Source organism: Tursiops truncatus, chromosome 11 (genome assembly GCF_011762595.2).
Source record: "Tursiops truncatus isolate mTurTru1 chromosome 11, mTurTru1.mat.Y, whole genome shotgun sequence".
Classification (NCBI taxonomy): domain Eukaryota; kingdom Metazoa; phylum Chordata; class Mammalia; order Artiodactyla; family Delphinidae; genus Tursiops; species Tursiops truncatus.
In genome coordinates, this window is record NC_047044.1 from 10,950,872 (window position 1) to 10,971,769 (window position 20,898).

At 48.6% G+C, this 20,898-nt stretch overlaps 1 protein-coding gene across 3 annotated transcripts; it reads left to right on the forward strand.

Annotated features, from left to right (window-relative positions):
- The first annotated feature begins 476 nt into the window (after positions 1-476).
- CIMIP4 (ciliary microtubule inner protein 4) lies at positions 477-20,699 on the forward strand. 3 transcript variants are annotated; one of them, XM_073788212.1, is made up of 7 exons: positions 477-591; positions 665-765; positions 5,298-5,357; positions 9,790-10,241; positions 12,081-12,225; positions 20,243-20,353; positions 20,549-20,699. In XM_073788212.1, exons 3-7 carry the CDS (start codon positions 5,336-5,338, stop codon positions 20,638-20,640), a joined length of 822 nt encoding a protein of 273 aa, XP_073644313.1. In that variant the 5' UTR covers positions 477-591; positions 665-765; positions 5,298-5,335; the 3' UTR covers positions 20,641-20,699. The 3 variants fall into 3 exon arrangements, with proteins under 3 accessions (XP_073644313.1, XP_073644312.1, XP_019807630.2); XM_019952071.3 differs by lacking the exons at positions 477-591; positions 665-765; positions 5,298-5,357 and having other exon boundaries at positions 8,773-10,241; XM_073788211.1 differs by lacking the exons at positions 477-591; positions 665-765; positions 5,298-5,357; positions 20,243-20,353 and having other exon boundaries at positions 8,769-10,241.
- The last annotated feature ends 199 nt before the right edge of the window (positions 20,700-20,898 follow it).

The following is a 20,898-nucleotide window of genomic DNA, read 5'->3' on the forward strand; positions in this document are numbered from 1 at the left end:
TGTTAACCCAGGCAAGGGGTGGTGCTGGCTTCTACCAGGGGCCGGGGGGGATGTGGAGGTGGGTAAAGGGGTCTGAGATTGGTGTATTTTGCAGGACTTGCTGATGAATCACTTGTGGGGTTGGCTAAGAATTACAGGTGACACCTCACTCTGTGCCAGGGAATGTGCTGGGCATTTCACAGAAATGACTAATCACTCCCTCTACTTAATGCTTTGTAATCCCAAGAACATCTTTCACACCTGACGGCGTCTGAGCCCTCTCTGCCTGGCACGGAACCCAGCCTGTGGTGAATACTCAGGGGACATTTTTAGGGGATGAGAGAGTAAACAACACCTGAAGCCCCCTGTTGCCCTCTTAGTCCTGGCTCTCCCTGCCTCTGTTCCCCAGGGTGGGCCTATCATTCCGCTGAGGTAACAGAGCCCTGTGTACAGTGATTGCCATGGCAACTCCAGTGCACTGTGGGGGGCTGCCCTCCAGCAACCATCCACTGGTCTCCAGCAGCAGTTGTGCTGCGCAGATCTGCACTCCTGGGTTTCCGCACACACCAGGGTGGTTCACGGTTTTCTGACATTATGAGAGAGAGTGGAGAGGTGAGGCAGGGACCTTGAGGTGGGCCAGGGGTCTGCCAGGACATGGGGCTTCATCTTCCTTCTCTCTATTCAGAGTTGCTTGTGAGTGGAATGCTCAGACCGTAACAGGATCTTCTTTCCCTCCCTCCTTGACCCGACGTCTCTTGGGATTTTCTCTCCAAATCAGAAACTGACGTGAGTTTACACTTCCGTTCAAGCCAGTCCAGGCCACTCTGGACTGAGGGTGCTATTGGGGCAGATGGGCAGCTCCTGTGGACACATCAGGTGGGTGGCTGGGGATGGGGAATGGGGACAGGAGCAGAAAGAGAACTTGAAGGAGATAGAAGTGGGGCTTGGTTTCAGCACCACCTGGGTGAGGTCCTATTTCTCTTCTGAGCCTCATTTTCTCCAACTGTGAAAGAGGGTGAGTTAATACTTTCTCCAAACACCTCACTGAGTCCTTGTGAAGAGAGACTAATATACTAGATGTGAGAATACTTAATACATGAGCTGTATTTGTCATCTCCTGCTGTATAACAAGTCACCCCAAACTTAGTGACTTAAGAAAACATTCATTATCTCATAGTTTCTGTGGGTCAGGAATACAGATCTAGCTTCAACGGGCCATCTGTCTCAGGGTCTCTCACAGCCTGTGATCAAAATATTGGCCAGGGCTTTGGTCTCATCTCAAAACTCAACTAGAGAAGGGCCCTTTCCATGGCCAGGATTAATTCCTCAGATTGTTGAACTGAGGGTCTCAGTTCCTCTCGAGTTGGTGGCAAGAGGCCCTCAATTCCTTGCCACGTGGGCCTATCCAGAAGGCGGCTCACAACAAAGAAACTGCTTCCATCAGTGCAAGAAGAGCCGAGAAGAGCCAGAGAGAGTGTGAACAAGACAGAAGTCACAATCTTATAACCTCATCTTGGAAGTGGCATCCCATCATTTTCACCATATTCTACTGGTTAGAAGCAAGTCAGTAGGTTCAGCCCATACTCGAAGTGATGGAATTACACAAGTGTGTAAATACTGAGGAATTAAGGGTCACTGGGAGCCATGTTACTGCCCACCTCAGTCCACCCTCTAGCCTCCGATGATAAATATCCCTTCCACATGCAAAATACATCCATCCCCTCCCAAGAGCTCCAGAAGTCTCATCTGATTACAGCATCAGCTTCAATTTTAGAATCTGGCCCTAGAAATCGGGTCCGGGTGTGGATGAGGCTCCTTGCGTGTCATTCTTCTCTATCAGTAGACCTGTGAAACTAAGCTATCTGCCTGAACGCACCCAACGTACAATGGTGTGGCAGATATAGGATAAGAGCTATAGATATTCCTGTTCAAAAATGAGGAAAATTCAGACATGAGGTATTCACTGGTCCATAGCAATTCTGAAATCCAGTCAGGCAAATGTTGGACTTCCCTTGATTTTTCAAGGTTTGGAGATAATTGTCCATGCTCTCTGCTCTGCCATATGTATGGACTCTTGCTTTTACTTGATACAATATCTTTTTTTTTTTTTAAGGGAGCACATGTTTGCAGCTGAGTAGTTTTCTCAGACTGTTTTCTGCCAGTAGAATTTGGGAGTTCACTGATCTCTTTTCCTTTTGTACTCTCTCTGTCCCTTTCACTCCATGTTGTCAGTATTTTCACCAATATACTTTTCTCAAAAGCTGTGAAACTTACAGGGATTCTCTCCATTAGCCAAAAGTCACATTCTTTTCCACTGGGGCTTCTGTTGATGGAGAGCATCCTTAAACTTGTGAGAGGCCCTATTCCATTAAGAGGATTTGTGAGGCACGTCCTTATCTCTTTAAAGGGCCTTTTGTGGGACTGAATAATACTCTGATCTTTCATCTTTCTAAGGATGTAACAAATAGTCACAGCCTTGGCTACATTTTACCAACAGTCCTCTGAAGCTATTTCTTAATTTTAGTATCTTTTGACATCTGGAGAGGATGAGAATTTCCAGAATGACTAAGTCCTGCCTCATTTTTATTTAACAGTCCTTCCTTCAAATTTCTCTCTCTCTTCTTACATTTCACTACAAGCATCAAGAAGAAGCCAGGAGGCACCTTCAATACTTTGCTTGGAAATCTTCACTGGATCACCCAGTTCATTAGTCACTTATTCTGCTTTCCACATAACTGCTGATGACAGAGTCACCATGTTTCTGCCACTACGTAACAGGGACCAGTCCTCCTCCAGGATCTAAGAACATCTTCCTCACTTCCTTTTGTGCCTGCACTGGCAGCATCCTCTAAGACCAGACTTCTACTAATAGTCTGTTTAAGGCAATTTGGGCTTTTTCTATCATGTTGCTCAAATTCCTTCCAGGCTCCACTGACTGCTTGGTTCCAAAGCCACTCCCACATTTTTAGGTGTTTGTTACAGCAGCATCCCACTCTTGGCACCAAAATACATATTATCTATTGCTGCATTTAAAAAATCACCACAAAGCTTAGCGGCTTAAAATGGTGGCTTAAATGCTTAAAAAAATACAAATTTATTATCTCACAGTTTCTATGGATCAGGATCCTGGGTGTGGCTTGACTAGGTCTTCTGGCTCAGGGTCTACCATAGGCTACAATTAATGTGTCAGGTGGGCTGTATTCTCATATCAAGGTTCAACTGGGGAGGAACCATTCAGGTGGTAGGATTCATTCATTCTTTTTTTTTTAAATTTTATTTATTTATTTATTGGCTGCATTGGATCTTCGTTGCTGTGTGCACGCTTTCTCTAGTTGCAGTGAGCAGGGGCTACTCTTTGTTACAGTGTGTGGGCTTCTCATTGTGGTGGCTTCTCTTGTGGCAGAGCACAGGCTCTAGGTGCGTGGGCTTCAGTAGCTGTGGCTCACGGGCTGTAAAGTTCAGACTCAGTCATTGTGGCACAGGGGCTTAGTTGCTCCACGGGATGTGGGATCTTCCCGGACCAGGGCTAGAACCCGTGTCCCCTGCATTGGCAGGCAGATTCTTAACCACTGCACCACCAGGGAAGTCCCTCATTCAGTTCTTTGAGGATATTGGAATAAGGGTCTCTGTTCCTTACTAGCTTTGGCCAAAGGCCTCCCTCAGTTCTTTCCACATGAGTCTTTTTGTAGGGCACCTCAGAACATGGTACTGCTTCCATCAGAGCAAACAGGGCAAGGAGACCAGAGGAAGAGTGTGAACAAGACAGAAGTCACTAACCTAATCCTGGATGTGACATCCTCTCACTTCTGTCATATTCTTTTGATCAGAAGCAAGTCACTAGGTCCAGCCCACACTCAAGTGTTAGGAGGGGAACATAGTGTATGAATACCAGGAGGATAAGGCTCATGAAAAGTCATATCAGAAGCTGCACAATCACCAAACAAGTCAGAATTAATAGGGTGTTTTGCCTGGTGACTTTTCAAAATTCATCTGATTCTTAACCTGCTCTGAGTTTACCAGCAGACCAACTTGCTGGGTGACCTCAGACAAGTCACTCCTTCTCCCTGGGACCTCAGTTTCTTTACCTGTAAAATGAAGGGACTGGGGCTTCCCTAGTGGCGCAGTGGTTAAGAATCCGCCTGCCAATGCAGGGGACATGGGTTCGAGCCCTTGTCCAGGAAGATCACACATGCTGCGGAGCAACTAAGCCCGTGCATCACAACTACTGAGACCCCCCACCACAACTACTGAAGCCCGTGTGCCTAGAGCCCTTGCTCTGCAACAAGAGAAGCCACTGCAATGAGAAGCCCACACACTGCAACGAAGAGTAGCCCCCGCTTGCCACAACTAGAGAAAGCCCTTGTGCAGCAACAAAGACCCAACGCAGCCAAAAATAAAATAGATAAATAAATTTATAAAAATAAATAAATAAATAAATAAAATGAAGGGACTGGATTAGCTAATCTCAAAGATCCCTTCCAGCTCTGACTTGCTGCTTCTATGCTTTCCTTATCCAATTATACAATAAACTGTCTTATCCTAGTTGAATTACAAAATTCACAGAAGCCTTTAAAAAAACACATTCAATAAAATAAGAGAATATGAATAAGAAAAAGATGACCTAGGAAAAAGGAACCCAAACTTGAAAGCTGCAGGGGCTTCTGAAGATGCCAGAGCTGGCACTCTAATTTGACCCAAAGGCCTGTTCTTTGGAGGAAAGGCTGAGATCATCCCAGAGTCCGTTCCTGCTCTTGGCTCTCCTCCACCTTGGCCAAGCTGGTTCCTTTCCTTGAATGACCAGCTGGTAAAAGAACGGGCAAACAAAAAGTTGTAGGGCAGGGCGGGTGGGGGGTGGGGGGAAAAAAAAAAAAAAAAAGAACGGGCAAAATCCTATTTGCAGAGAGGCAAACAGTCACCAGGATGGTGGGCTTGGGGCAATGCCCCTCCCAGCAAGGGGTCTGCTGGGGGCTCCTAGGGGAGTGTTGGGTGGTACAGATGGGGAAGAAAATATTATAGAAGAAAAGGATTGCAAAGGAAGAAGGGGAGTCCCAGGCCCCCAGTCTGTTTGAGAAGGGCCTTTGAGGCACAGGTGATGGGGGTGACCAGGGCTTTCCACAGACAGCACAGCCTGCAAGGGTCGAGGAAGCAGGCCCAGTGCCAGGGGTGGTGGGTGGATGGGGCGGGGGCTCCTGGGTACCTGAGAGCACTGGAAGCAGCACGGAGGGACCTCTGGTCAGGGGCTGGGCAGACGGTCACAGGCCGTCCTGTTCAGCCCTCTCTGTCATCTGAGATGACCGTGTGTATTTCTTTGTCTGCAGAGCTAAGCTTGGAATTACCTGTCGCAGAGCAAGAGCTGATGGAGCTGGACCACAAAGCAGGTAGGACGGGGGACCAGGGACATGCTGAATGCACGTGCAGGACTTCTGGAGGGACCCCCTGGGGGCAGCAGAGACCAGCCCCCTCCCCCCTCCCTCAGTCTTGCTTTGGCCTCCAGACCCACCGCGTGGCCCTAACTTCCTCAGGGCTTCCGTTCGAAGACAGAAGGAAAGAGAGGGCAGTATTGCTGAGCCTCTCCCATCTGCCAGGCCTGGGGATTATGACCCCACTGCAGTGTCCCCTCTTGTAACCGAACACAAGTTCACGTGCCCGAGGCACAGGGAGGCCATACGAACCGCAACATCGGAGTTTGGAGCAGAGAAAGTTTTATTGCAGGGCCAAGCGAGGAGAATGGGTGGCTCATGTTCAAAACCCCCAAATTCATTGATGGTTTTCGGGGAGAAGTTTTTATAGGCAAAATTTAGGGTGAGGGCTGCAGGGTGTGTGGCTTCCTTCTGATTGGCTGGTGGTGAGGTAGCAGGGCGGTGCTCCAGGAGTCTTGTGCTTGGCCTGAACTTACCGTCCTCCACCTGCGTTGGCACCTTAGTTCCTGAAGAAGAACTGGAAGATATTGTTATGTACATCGCTCGAGGAGGAACTAGGACCCTGCTTTAATCACTGCACTATTGCTCTTTTCTTTTTTTTCGCTGCACCACGTGGCTTGTGAGATCTTATTTCCCGGACCAGGGATTGAACCCGTGCAAGGGTGCAGAATCCTAACCACTGGACCTCCAGGGAATTCCCTGCACTATTGTTTCTGGATGGTTCCTCCTTTGTTTCCGCATTCCTTCCTCTCCCTGAGTAGCAGTTGTTTGAATCTGCCCTTAGGAACTCAGGGAAGGTCTAGGGTGGCTGAAGCCTTTAACTTGCAAATAAGAAAGGGGGAACCCAGAAAGGCTTTTGTGCCCAGGAGGGCCCTACAGGGTCCTGCTGGCTTCACTCTCAAGGCTCAGGGGCAAAGCAGCAACCCTTTGTGCACCAGAAAGGCAGGATATGGGAGAACACAGCAGGGGCCTGGTCTCTGTGAGTGGAAGGTCCATGTAGGTCCTGAGTGAGCCAAAAGCAGGGAGTGGTGTGGCCCAAGGAGGGGAGAAAAGCGTGTCCCAGGCCTGGGGAATAGTGCGGGCAAAGGTCTGGAAGTTAGAGTGGGCTGGTGATTTGGTGAAGCTGAATGAAATTCAATATGGCTTGAAGGCTGGAGAAGGGAGGTGGGCAAGGAGGCTGGGCTGGGGTCCTGGGACCGATCCCAAGGGCAGGGCCTCTGCCCTGAGTACGAGGGGAAGGGTTTCCATGTAGGAATGACTGGGTCAGGTCAGCTCTGAGAAAGGTCCCCACGGGTGAGGGGCTGGCAGCTGGGGCTGGCGGGTGGGATGTGGAGAGAGGGACGCTGGGGCAAGCCTCCTGCTGGAAGCTCTCTCCAAAGACCCGAATGACCTGGAGGCCTAGTTAAACACTCAGATCCCAGCCTCTCCCAGGAAGATTCTGCTGCAGCAGCTCTAGGAGGGGCCCAGGAATCTGTATTTCTAATGAGTGCCTGCCGGGGATTCTGATAAATGACGCAGCTTGGAGAACTCTGATGACTGATCGCTTGATCCTCACAACAGCAAGTAAAGCAGGATGAACTCTGCCCATTGTACAGGGGAAGGGAGTGGAGGAAGCGTGGGACTGCACTGAGATTCTTGGATGCCAGCTACAGACAGACATTCATTCATTCATTCCACAAACATTTAAGCCCAAGAGGACGGGGGCTGACCCAGTTAGCTCACTGTTGGGGCCCCAGTGCCTAGCACAGCACTGACACACAGTAGGTGCTCGCCGATGGCTGAATTGGTGAAGGTATTGACTCTCTGAGCCAGGGGACACAAGACACGGTCCTGGCCATTAGAGCGCTCCTAAGCCCAAAGGGCAGGTGGAGGGTGAGCAGACAATTTACATTCGCTGTGTTTAGAGGCGGGCAGGAGCACAGCCTGGGAGAGATGGGAGCACGGATCCTGGAGTCCCGAGCCCTGAGACCTATGGGCTCAGGAGCCCAGGCTTGCGCTGGGCTTCAGTCTCCCCACGAGCACAGGGAGGGGCCGTGGTTGACCGGGCTGGTGGTGAGTGGTCTTAATGCTCTCTGCCTCCATTCTTTTGAGAAGGGTCACTGTCCCCATCCTGGAAGCCTTAGTTGTCCGCAGAAGCGCCCCTTTGCTCGGCTATCTGCTTGTGGGGGCAGAACCCAGGATGGGAGGGAGGGTAGGCAGTCTGGTCTCTGGGGAACAGGTTTTTCCTCTTTTGTGTCGATGACAAAAGGTGATGGTGGGGAGGAGAAGGGCAAGGAGGAAGCGGGCAGGCCTGGACCTCAGCTTTCTCTGTCTCTACTGCCCTGGGGAAGGGTCTGCAGCCCCCATGGGTGGGCACGGGGGGCTTGAAATAAAAACCTCTGTGGCTGGCAAAACCTGCCATTTCCAGCGGCTTTCTCTGAAAAAGAAACCTGGACATCCACCGGCAGGGCAGTCGCTAAAGCCTGCACGGTTTGAAAGGAAAGTTAGGTGTGTGTTTGTGGCCAAGAAGAGATCCCCAAGGCACAGTGTTAAATTTTTAAACAGCAAGTTACAAAGCAATACATGGAATCTGATCGCATTTGGAAACCAAAGTGAAGCCAAACTATGCATCTTTCAAAAGCGCTAGGACCCACCTAGAACGTCTGGGAGGGAAGCTCTTCAAATAAGCTTACAGCTATAACCTGGGATTGAGGATTGTGGGCATGGCTGGAAGCGGGGAGAGGGTGGGGACTGACTCGTTTTCTATATTTTGCCCAGTAAGAAAGAGTTTACATATTACTTGGGTATTATAATGTGTAAAACATTATTCAAAATGTGTATTTTAAGTCTCCATCCAGTGGGTTGTAAGAAGCACTGTTACGTACCTGTCACTAAGAAAGAAAACATCTCTGGTTAGACCAGGGCCCATTGATTGTCAGACACAGCCTGATGTCAGCGATGCTAACATGAGAAGGAAGGACATTTTAGAACTGATGGGGTGCAGGGTGACCCTGGGTCTGACACCCCTGCAGCCATCTATTCATTCACTCGCTCACTGATGGGTGTCACCAGCATCTCTGGTACACAGGGCTCTGGGGGGTGCTGAGGGAGGCCCAGGACTGACTCACCTGTGGACCTGCCTCAGTGACTCCCCTTCCGCATGGAGGAGAGACATGAGAGGGTTTGTAGCTCACAAGGATGGAGAAGGGGAAAATCCAGACAGACTTGTAGAGCGTGCTGGGGACAGAGTTGTGGAGCTGAGAGGAGGCGATGGCCCTGGCAGCTTGGGGTGGGTGTCAGGGGGGACTTCCTGGTGGGGCTGCATTGGAAGGAAGCAGTAGGATTTTTTTTTTTTTTTTTTTTTTTTTTTGCGGTACGCGGGCCTCTCACTGCTGTGGCCTCTCCCGCTGCGGAGCACAGGCTCCGGACACGCAGGCTCAGCGGCCATGGCTCACAGGACCAGCCGCTCCGCGGCATGTGGGATCTTCCCGGACCGGGGCATGGACCCGTGTTCCCTGCATCGGCAGGCGGACTCTCAACCACTGCGCCACCAGGGAAGCCCAAGCAGTAGGATTTTGACTTAGGGAAAAAGAGGGGCTGGCCTTCCGGGCAGCGAACTAGCCTGAGCAGACGCTGGGAGGTTGGACATCGCAGGGTGTGGTGGGGCAGAAGTGGCGGTCTGTTTGGCTGGAGCCAGGGATGGGGGAAGAGAATGAGGAGAAGACCTGTAAGCTGGGAACGGGAGATCCTCGGAACTGGGAGTCAGGGCAGGAGTGGGGTGGGGGGAGGGGAGGGGAGCAGTTGAGGTGGGAGAGCCCGGAAGCAGCTGGGACGACACCGCTCCATTAGCTGGAGAACAGAGGAGGGAAGTGGGGCTGGGGAGCAGCTCTAAATGGGGAGCAAAGGCTGGCTCAATCCAGCTCTAGTACTTTTCCAGCCGTGTGACTTGGCCACGCTGAGGGATGCCCTCTGCCAGCTTCCACAGCTGCTGGTTTTCCTGACTGGATTGCTGGGGGGGTTCATGGTGGGGAAGGGAACTACCCAAATGGAGCCAGGTTCACTAAAGCACAGAGAGGTCACAGCCCTTGCTGAAGGTCACACAGCTAGCCTCAAGGCTGGTCAGGCTTGGGCTGCAGTCCCTATTGTCAGAAACAATGAGGGCTGCCCTGTCCAGCGGGAGGCTTGGCAGGCCGAACTACCCTCTCCCTTGGTCTCTCTCCTGATTTCTCACCCATGCTTCTGGCTCCCATGACTTCTTTCCGTACCTGTCTTTTTTCCTGCTCTGGATCCCTGCGGCTCCGTGTCTGTCTGTTCCCTCCACCCCCACCCCCATCACCGTCTTCCTTCCTGCCCTCCACTCTCTACATCTGTCTGTCTCCTCTCCTTCCTTCCTTCTCTCTTCCCTTTTTAGGTACAACCACTTTGACCAGGGCCCATCTGAACAACAGCAAGGAAGGCCAGCAGGACACGGACCCCCGGAGAACTGCCCGTAGCCCACTGGATACCTCCAAGTTCAAGTACCAGCTCCCAGTCTCCCCACAGCCATCCATGTACCAAGGACACAGCCCCCGAGGCAGCTCCCTCGGGCAGGCCTCCCTGGAGGAGATCCGGCCTCCATCCCTGAAGGCTATCAGCCAGGACTCTCCCCAGAGGGACTCACAGCCGGGGTCCCTGAAGAAGGAGAGCTACAGACCCTCCTCGAGGGAGAGGAGGGCCTCCTTCCGAGAGGGGGCTCAGCCGTGCCAGGGGCTGGAGGAAGACCCCAACTTGGGGGCACAGGGCCAGAGTAGCAGCAGTATTCCCAACAACATTCGTCACAAGTTTGGGAGCAACGTGGTGGACCAGCTGATCTCCGAAGAGCAGGTGTCAGAATGGGCACAGGAGGCTAAGGGCGGCAGGAGGGTCATGCAGGGAGACTGAGAATGAGGACCCCTAAGGAAGCTGCTCTTGAGTACAGAGTCCCTGTAATAATATCATCAGAAAGTAGTGTTTACTGAGCACTTGCTCTGTGCCGGATCCCGTGCACTGTTTAGTCTTCACATCTCACCGTTCAATCTTCCCAGTGAGGGAGGTACTATCATTATCCTCATTTTATGGATTAGAAGCCCAAGGCTTAACAGGCGTAAGTAAATCAACCAAACTTAAACAGGATCCAAACTGGCTAGCAGACTCTGGAGCCTTGGCCCATAATGACTCTGCAGTTAGAAGTCTTGTGTTTGAAATAGATGCTTTTAGCTCAAGTCTCCTAAAGGGGACAGGATTGATTGGAAATCAGAAGACTTGGGTTTGAATCCTGGCTCTGCCCCAGAATACTGAAAGACTTTGGATAAGTTACTTCTCCTCTCTGAGCTCTAGTCTCTACATCTGTAAAGTGAGGCAGTTAGACTAGATCAGGCTGGCAAATACACAGCATGCATTCCATAACTCTCCTAGCCCGCATTCATGGCAGACATCACTAATCGATTCTGGCACTTTTTCCCACTTGGTACATCATTCTAGGAACTCAATGCTGATCCCCTGAAAGTCGAGATGAAACTTATCTGCCATTTCTGGTCAAATGGTCACCTGCTCTGGCATTTTGAGTCGTATTTTCAAAGCCACTGTCTCAACCCTCATGGTGACTACATTGAGCAGCAGGCCAGGCAGGAGTCATTGCTTCCTTTTTTAACAGATGATAAATCTGAGACTCAGAGAGGTGATACGATCTGCCCAGGGTCACACAGAGCAAGCAGGAGAGCCAGGGTCACAAAGGCTATGGGCGGGGCCCCCTTTCATTTTGTCATCTTAAGGTGGGGGTTCACCCCGCCTCACAACCTGCTAGTCTGGGAGGTCACAATCCTAAACTCCCTGCCCCACTTGGAGGATCTTGTCCCAACTTGAGGTTGGCTGTATGGTCACTATCTCTCACTGCACCTCCTGGCTTCGGGAAGGTGCCCTTTCTCTCTTTGGCCATCGTGGTCCTGGGCTTAAATCAAGAGATCTGTTTTGTTTTTTTTTAATCCAGCTGTGACCCAGATCACAAGTGTCATCAGGCCGGCAAATATCAGAACTGGAAGCTACTGCAAAGGCCACCCAGTTCTGCCCCCACCCTCATTTTATGAGTTGGGGAACTGAGGCCCAGAGGGGAGCAAAGACTTGCCCAAATCAGCAGCTGGTAGACAGCAGAGTTGGGACCCAAACCCAGGTTTAATGGCCCTTAGGCCTGAGCTCAACCTTAATTTCAGCCTTAGTTTCCCCATTGGTACAAGGAAGGAGCTGCCCCTGGTGAAATATAAGGACCACCTAGAGTTGACTTGTGTGACGCTTCCATTGTAGTAGGCAAGGCTATGTGATGGGCAAGTCCCCGCCCTGAGGCACAGTTTCCTTATTTATAAAATGTAGGAATAATATCATCTTATAAAGATGTCCCCTGGTGATGTTCTACAGTACGTACCCAATGTAGGGAGAAGCGTTCATGATCGTTCTCATGCTTGATGCCCGAGGCCCATGTGGGAGGTGGGCTGATGTGGGAGTGTGGAGGGACTTCAGCTATGCCAGCTGAAGGGTGTAGGTTGGGAGTAGGTTGAAGGCTGCAGGCTAAGGGTGGGGTGAGGGTGGTGGAGGCAGGGTCAGAGGCAGGAGAAGTTAGAGGGGAGATAGGGGACTTGATGCTGCTTCTCTACCCCTTGTCTCTCCTCCCTCCCTCCCTCCCTCCCTACTCAGGCTCAAAGGGCCATTGGTGAAGCCTTGGAGGGCCAGAAAAGGGCAAGCTCACGGCCTAGCAGGATCCAGAGTCCCACTGAAATCACCTCCGTCTTTTCAGGCTACTATGATCTGGGCTACAACATGCGGTCAAACTTGTTTCAAGGTCAGGCTGAAGGGCAAGGGTGGGGGTTGTGAACGCCCATAGTCCCCAAGGCACTAGGCGAGGGAGGACTTGGACCCCCAAAGGAATCTAAGACCCCAGAATACATCTCCAGGGACACTCATTTCACGGCCACCAAGGGCCTCCTCTGTGCCAGGCTCTACGCCGAGTGCTGGGAATGTCCAGTCCCCTGGCGAGTCTGTCCTCACTATACAGTTGGCAGTCAGCCCTTACTCTCCCTGTCCCTCTGGCGTCTTAATCTGCCAAGAGGAGGCCGGGGCACCCCTGGTCTGGCCACCTTTGGTTACAGTGACAGTACCAGGCTTCCTGTGTTCAAAGGTCAGCTCAGCCGATGGGTGTGGCCTCGGGCAGGATCCTTAACCTCAGCCAATCTTCCTGGTACAACGGGGCTAATAACATGGCAGGATTCTGTGCAGGCGCTTGGCCTGCAGCCCCCAGTGAGTCCTCTTTTTTTAATTTTTTTGCTGAGCCTTGAGGCCTGGAATCAAACCTGTGCGCCCTGCAGTGGAATTCCACTGGATCGCCAGGGAATTCCCACAGTGAGTGATTAGTAGCTGACAGGCCAGCCCTTTTCTTTCTTGGATCCCACTGGTGGCACCTCTGGGCCAAAGTGTGGGTCGGAGGCCCGGACATCTGCAATGTGTCCTCTGGGTCCCCCTCGGTCCTGTTTGTCAGGGGAGTGCTCCTAGCTCCCTATCACAGGCAGATGGGAAACAATTTGCCCAGAGTAGTAGGAGGTGGATGTGAAACTCAAATCCAGGTTTTTCTTCTGCCTCCAAAGTCCCAGAGTCTTTTCCTGGCACTGGGTCACCTCCGGAGCTAGGACCCCGTTCCCAAGCGTTTAACCGATTGCTCGGATGCCGGTCCTTGGTCAGCAAGTGGTGGCTTCTCTCCGGCCCCACGTTCTAGTTTGACCTCATTGCAAAAGGTCAAGTCTTCCTGGCCCCCTTCTTTCCTCCATCCTTACTCCATGCCTTCTCCAGTGTCCCCAGGGCCTGGTAAACCTCCTACCTGGCTCAGAGCCCCATCACCCGAGGAACCAGACAGCCACTGGAAGCCTTTCTGGGTTTTCCTTTGAGCTTGAAGAAGGGGTGGTGCTTGGGGAGAGGAGAGAGAATACAGCTCACATTGTCCTGTTCTGGGCCTCAGGAATCGGCCTTTCCACTTGTCTTTAACAATGATCACTCAGTAGTTCTTACGTAGGCCTTTATATGGTGATGTTTACATACATTTAAAAGAATGATATAAAAAGCGTCTGTGTACCCCTCACCCAGCCTGAGAAACACAACTGTGTCAAGGGGGCAAACCCTGGGAACCAGTGCAAACCAGCTTGCTCCAGCTTCTAAGAGTCGATTGTTAAATTTTACTGAACTGTTGGCATCATGAGCGATCTTAAAATTGGCCGTGGTCGTGCAATTGACCTTTGAACAACGGGGGAGTCAGGGGTGCCTACACCACCCCACAGTCAAAAATCCAAGTACTGCTATCTCTGACTCAAAAACAAAAGAACTGATAAATGATTCACCCAAGGCCAGGAAGCTGAGATAGTTTGGATAGAATCAGGACTCAAACCCTAGTTCTTTTGATCCCATGTATTGTGACTTCCTACCAAACACAAACTTTCCCCATGCCTAGTTAATTTTTAGATCTATAAAAGATCTATAAAAGGAACATACAGGTACTACATTTATGGAAAAAAAATACACACATAGGTGGACCCGAGCTGTTCAAACCCATGTTGTTCAAGGGTCAACTGCATTGGCACTCCACAAATTGGCAAGCGCTACAAATTAGGGCGTTGCTCTCTGCACCCAACTGTCAGTGTGCCTCACCCATGTGTCCCCCTCCGTTTCCACCCGCCCAGATCTTGGCCTTTGCTGCTCCAGGTTGGGGAGGTACAGCAGTGGCTAGACAAGGGAGAGGAAATCAGAGAGGAAACGGGCTAGGTGGGGAAGGCCACGGGAAGGTCTTAAGCAGAGAAGGGCATTGTTTGACTTAGGTTAAAGGATCACTACTGTTGCTATGCTGAGAAGAAAAGTAAGGGAGCTGGGCAGAAACAGGGAAACCAGTGAGGAGGTGACTGCAAAAATCCAGGTGGGGTTAATGATGGAGGCTTGGTCTCGAGAGCAGGGCTGGTGCATTGCACGACTCTAGTGGATACTATTGTGCAGTACGGCGGCACAGGGAGATAATGGTGAAGGTGACCTGATGCAGGAGGAGTCTGGCCCTGTGTGTAAGGCAGAGCAAACAGAATGTGCTAATCAATGGATTTGGGGTGTGTGAGAGAGGAATTAAGGTTGATGTCAAGGTTTTTCTTTTGTTTTTCATAAATTAAATTATTTAATTTTTTGGCTGCGTTGGGTCTTCGTTGCTGCGCACGGGCTTTCTCTAGTTGCGGCGAGCGGGGGCTACTCTTCGTTGTGGTGCGTGGGCTTCTCGTTGTGGAGCATAAGCTCTAGGCACGCGTGCTTCAGTAGTTGCCGCACGTGGGCTCAGTAGTTGTGGCTCGTGGGCTCTAGAGCACAGGCTCAGTAGTTTTGGTGCACAGGCTTAGTTGCTCCGCGGCATGTAGGATCTTCCCAGACCAGGGCTCGAACCCGTGTCCCCTGCATTGGTGGGTGGATTCTTAACCACTGCGCCACCAGGGAAGCCCAGATGTCAAGGTTTTTGACCTGAACAACTGAAAAGATGGAATTGTTATTTACTGAGATAGAGAAGGTTCCAGGAGGAGTGGGTTGAAGAAATCCTATGCCATGCTGAGTCATAAAGATAATCTTTTACATCGTCTTCTAAAATATTTAGCTTTGCTTTTCACATTTAAGTCTTTAATCCATCTGGAGTTGATTTCTCTTTTCAGTGTGAAGCAGAGATTCATTGTTAATTCCTCCTTTATGTGGATTAGCAATTGTCTCAGTACCTTCTATTGAATAACCTCATCTTTCCCCCCACCCCAGTGACCTGCAGTGGTACCGCTGGTATCCATCAAGTTTCCCTGTGTGCATGGATCAGTTTCCAGGCTCTCTATTCTGCCCACTGGTTTAATATTACACTTTTAATTATCAAGGTATTATAAGTAGTCTGATATCTGGTTGGGCTGTTCCCACCCCCCACCACTCCATCACCAGCAGCAGGAGCAGCTAATGTCTTAGCTATTCTAGGTTCTTTGCTCTTCCATATAAATTCTAGAATCAGCTTGTCAATTTCCATGAAAAACCCTGTTGGTATTTTGATTGGAAGAACATTGAACCTGCAGCTCAATTTAGGGACAGTTGTCACTTTATGATAATGAATTTTCCAATCCATGAGTATGGTCTACAACTCCGTTAATTTCAATCTTCCTTCAATATCCATCAATAACATTTTGTCATTTTTTTTATAAAGATTATGCAGCTTTTCGTTAGACTTGTTTTGAAGAATCTCTTATTTATCTATTTTTTTGCTGCTTATTGCAAATAGTATCTTTTTTTTAACATCTTTATTGGGGTATAGTTGCTTTACAATGGTGTGTTAGTTTCTGCTTTATAATAAAGTGAATCAGTTATACATATACATATGTTCCCATATCTCTTCCCTCTTGCGTCTCCCTCCCTCCCACCCTCCCTATCCCACCCCTCCAGGTGGTCACAAACCACGGAGCTGATCTCCCTATGCTATGCGGCTGCTTCCCACTAGCTATCGATTTTACGTTTGGTAGTGGATATATGTCCATGCCACTCTCACTTTGTCGCAGCTTACCCTTCCCCCTAGTAACTTTTGAAAAATCACATTTTCTAACTTTGCTGCTTGTATACATGGAGGCAATTTTAAGTTTTGTTCTTTAATCTTATATCCAGAAGACTGACTCAGCTCACCTATTAATTCCGATAATTTGTTTGTAGATTCTTTGGAACTATTTTTAAATAATAATAATGGCTACATTTATGGGTCACATGTAACATTCACCAAGCCCTGCTCTAAGTACTTCATGTACATTTTAATTCTCACAAGAATCTTATACAGTGAATGCTATAGTGCTATAATTCCCCCCCCCCCACCTTTTTTTAAAAGAAAGAAAAAATGAGGCATGGAAAGGTTAAGTAACTTGCTTAAGGGCACACAGCTAGGGATAGTCAGGGTTGGGATTGGGATTTGAACTCTGGCAGTCTGGGGCCAGAGTTCACATTATTACTAGGAGGCATTTTTTTAAAAAATAAGTTTATTTATTTTGGTGCGTGTTGGGTCTTTGTTGCTGAGCACAGGCTTTCTCTAGTTGCGGCGAGCAGGGGCTACTCTTCGTTGCGGTGCGCGGGCTTCTCATTGCGGTGGCTTCTCTTGTTGCAGAGCATGGGCTGTAGGCGGGTGGCTTCAGTAGTTGTGGCTCGTGGGCTCTAGAAACGAAGCTCAATAGTTGTGGCGCACGGGCTTAGTTACTCCGTGGCATATGGGATCTTTCCGGACCAGGGATCGAACCCGTGTCCCCGGCATTGGCAGGCGGATTCTTAACCACTGCCCCACCAGGGAAGCCCACCAGGAGGCTTTTCCCCACCTTTTTTTTTTTTTCTCTGCGGTACGCGGGCGTCTCACTGTTGTGGCCTCTCCCGGTGCGGAGCACAGGCTCCGGACGCTCAGGCTCAGCGGCCATGGCTCACGGGCCCAGCCGCTCCGCGGCATGTGGGATCTTCCCGGACCGGGGCACGAACCCGTGTCCCCTGCATCGGCAGGCGGACTCTCAACCACTGCGCCACCAGGGAAGCCCTGCTTTTATTTCTTATAGTGCTTTTGCTTTACAGTCTATTTTGTCCCATATTAGTATAGTATGACCAGATTGCTTTGATTTGTATTTTTGTGGTATTAATCTTTTTCTGTATTTCCATGTTTATCCTCTTTGTGTCCTTTTGCTTTAAATATGCTTTAACGAATATATATCTGGAAAATATTTTCTGTGGCCTGAGCCTCTGTTTTTTAATCAGTTGGCCTACTCCATTTATATTTATTTTAATTACTGATATATTCGGATTTATTTTTATGATCTTATTTTGTATCTTCCATTTGTCCTAATTTTTCTAGGCTGCTTTCTTTCTCCTTCCCTTGTTTTGGATCTGAGTGAGCTTCCCTTTTTCCCCAATCCAATTTTTGTCCTTACTTTTCCTATTCTCTCAGTGGTTATCTTTGACTTTTTTTTTTATGGCCACGCCGTGTGGCTTGCAGGATCTTAGTTCCCCGACCATGGAAGCGTGGAGTCCTAACCACTGGACTGCCAGGAAATTCCCTATCTTGACATTTTTACATGCATAGTTAGCAAATTCTAAAGTTAATCAAGGTATTCCAGCTTTTCTGAACAATATAAGGATGCTGGACAGCTTCACATTTATTCTCTCCACCCCCCATATCAGCTAACATGTTATTATTTTACAGGGTTTTTTTTACTATACATAAGCAAAGTAGTTTTTTTTTTTTTTTTTTTTTTTTGCGGTACGCGGGCCTCTCACTGTCGTGGCCTCTCCCGTTGCGGAGCACAGGCTCCGGACGTGCAGGCTCAGCGGCCATGGCCCACGGGCCCAGCCGCTCCACGGCATGTGGGATCCTCCCAGACCGGGGCACGAACCCACGTCCCCTGCATCGGCAGGCGGACTCTCAACCACTGCGCCACCAGGGAAGCCCAGCAAAGTAGTTTAAACTGTGGATTCTGGAGCCACAGGTCCGGGGTTGCGTCCTCCGTCTTTCACTTACCAGCTGTGTCACTTTAGACAAGTGATTTAGCCTTTCTGTGCTTCAGTGACTTCAACAGCAAGATGGGGGTAATAATCACCCCCATCTTCTTAGGGTTGATTCAGTGAGTAAGTTCTGTAAAGTTTTGAATGAAAACTGTGCTTAGCATATGTTAAATCTTCACTTATCTATCACAGTCATTATTTTGCCCATATATTCAACATTGGTACTGTTATCGTAATGGATGTGTATTTAGATGTATTCAAGGTTTCCACTTTCTTTGCCTACTACTCCTTCTTTTATCTCAGATTTTCCTTCTGGGATTATTTTTTTCTTTCTGACGTATGTTGTTTAGAAGATATTTGGGGTGAGATTCTGTTGTTGGTAAATTTTAAGCTCAGAAAAGTTTTATTTCATCCTATTCTTGGAAGACAGTTATTGTAAACAGTTCTAGATTGTTGATTTCTATCTGTAAAGCGCTTTGATGATGTCAATTAATTTCCTTCTGGCTTTGATGGTTAATCAAACTCGTTATCCTTTGTAACTAATCTGTCTTTTCTCTATGGCTACTTCTAAGATTTCTTTGTCTCTGGTGTTCTAAATTTTACTTGGTTGTACCTAGGTAAGGAATTATTTTCACCTACACTCACTGGGGAATTGTTATTCTTGAATCTAAGGATTCATATATTTCATCAATTCTGGAAAAATTCCAGCCACTAGCTTTCCACATATTGTCCCTCCCCGTTTTCTCCACTCTCTCCTTCAGAACTACAATTAGACATATGTTAGGCCTTCTCATTTAATCTTCATTTAACAGTTTTTTCATATTTTCCACATCATTATTTCCCCACTCTGTGCTGCATTCTAGTTAATTTCTTTAGATATATCTACCAGTTTACCATTTTTTCTCAGCTGTATATAATCAGCTCTTTTACCTGTTTGTTGAATTTGTTTTTAAACATTATGATGTCAATTTTCAAACTTAGAGAGAATAGTTTAATAAATACATGGTGCACTTATCATACAGCTTCAACAATTATCAATACAAGACTAACCTTGTTTCATCTTTTTTCCCACCCACTCACCCATTCATTCCCACCCCAGTTTATTTATATATTATTTATTTATTTATTTTTATTTTATTTTATTTATTTATTTTTGTCTGCGTTGGGTCTTCTTTGCTGCGCGCGGGTTTTCTCTAGTTGCGGCGAGCAGGGGCTACTCTTGGTTACAATGCACAGGCTTCTCATTGCGGTGGCTTCTCTCGTTGCGGAGCATGGGCTCTAGGCACACGGGCTTCAGTAGTTGTGGCACGTGAGCTCAGTAGTTGTGGCACATGGGCTTAGTTGCTCCGCAGCATGTGGGATCTTCCTGGACCAGAGCTCAAACCCGTGTCCCCTGCATTGACAGGTGGATTCTTAACCACTGCACCACCAGGGAAGCCCCACCCCAGTTTATTTTGAAGCAAATCCCAGGCCTCTTACCATCCATTGCCTTTCAACTATTATGTTTAATTTCTGAAATTCCATTTGCTTCTTTTACTAATCTGTCTGTTCTTTCTCGATAGTTTCTTATTCTTTTCTCATATATTTATTTATTTATTTAAAATTAATTTTTATTGGAGTATAGTTGCTTTACAATGTAGTGTTAATTTTTTTTAAATTGGAGTATAGTTGTTTTACAATGTTGTGTTAATTTTTTTTTAATTGGAGTATAGTTGCTTTACAATGTTAGTTTATTTTATATTTTTTATTGGAGTATAGTTGCTTTACAATGTTGTGTTAGTTTCTTATTCTTTGCTTATACTTTTATTCTCTTTTTCACAACTTCACACATTAAATGATACTTATTTTATATTCTGTAACGGATCATTCAAATCCTTGTTATCTTTTGGAATTTGGTCCTCTGTTTGATGATTTTTCTGACTTTTGATCATGGTAACTTCTTTTCTTGCGTGTGTGTGTTTTCACTTTACACACAGACATAAACATTTTCTGAAAATACAGGTATCAGTTGCCACGTGCCAGCTGCTCCAATGAACGTAATCTTCCCAGTCTCGCGAGAACATTTTATTCCTTTGAAGAGATTAAGAGACCAAAGCTCTGAGACGTTAAAGTCTTGTCTGAGGCCACACTGTGCATAAATGATGGAGCTGGTATTTGAGCCTAGGCCGGCCTCCCTCTGCCTAACTCTCCCCACACCCTGCCCTTCCACAATCCACCATCCACAGGGGAAACTGACATAGGAACCCTGGAGTACCTGAACTCTGTTGACTTGGGGCTTCTGGGGATTGCTTCATGGGGTTCCACAGGGGCCCCACAGGAGATGAAGAGCCTCATGAAGGCCTCCTACACCCCTGAGGTGATTGAGAAATCAGTGAGGGACTTACAGCACTGGCATGGCAGGAAGACGGATGATCTGGGTAGGTGGGGAGCTGGGGGCGTGGGAGGTGGGCACTCCCTGGGCAGGGTGTGTTGGCCCCAAGGTCCAGAGAGAGACCACAGCAGCAGCTAGAACTCTGGGGTGGGTTCAGAAGACATATGGGTTACCACTGGGGCCTGGACACTTCAGAGGTCCTCTGGGTGATTTGTGCTGGTTCCTTCCCTGCTCTCTGCAGGACGGTGGCACCGGAAAAATGCGGTGAACATGAACTTGCAGAAAGCACTGGATGAGAAAGAAAAGAGCAAAAGCAAGAACTTGAAGTTGTAGATACAACCCAGAAGAGGCGCCCTCCACTCAAAGAAAGTGCTAATAAAGAGAGACACACATCTGAACCTTCGCCGTTGCTTGGCGCCGCTCTTCAGGTTGGGGGAAGGGGCAATGTGCAGTGCTGGACAGACCTACTGAGGAAGGACAGACGCTCTAAGGACCCAAACTACCCCCAGCCCTTCCTCCTGGGGACACACACACACACACACACCTTTCCCCCATAATTCCAGGAAAGGATGTGAGAGCTGAGTAGAACTT

Bases quoted from the DNA above. Each gene is read 5' to 3' on its own strand.
- CIMIP4 (XM_019952071.3), top strand. From the start codon at position 9,612: ATGCTTCTGGCTCCCATGACTTCTTTCCGTACCTGTCTTTTTTCCTGC. The intron at 10,242-12,080 runs GTGTCAGAATGG...CTCCCTACTCAG, and splicing joins AGCTGATCTCCGAAGAGCAG to GCTCAAAGGGCCATTGGTGA. The intron at 20,354-20,548 runs GTAGGTGGGGAG...TGCTCTCTGCAG, and splicing joins CAGGAAGACGGATGATCTGG to GACGGTGGCACCGGAAAAAT.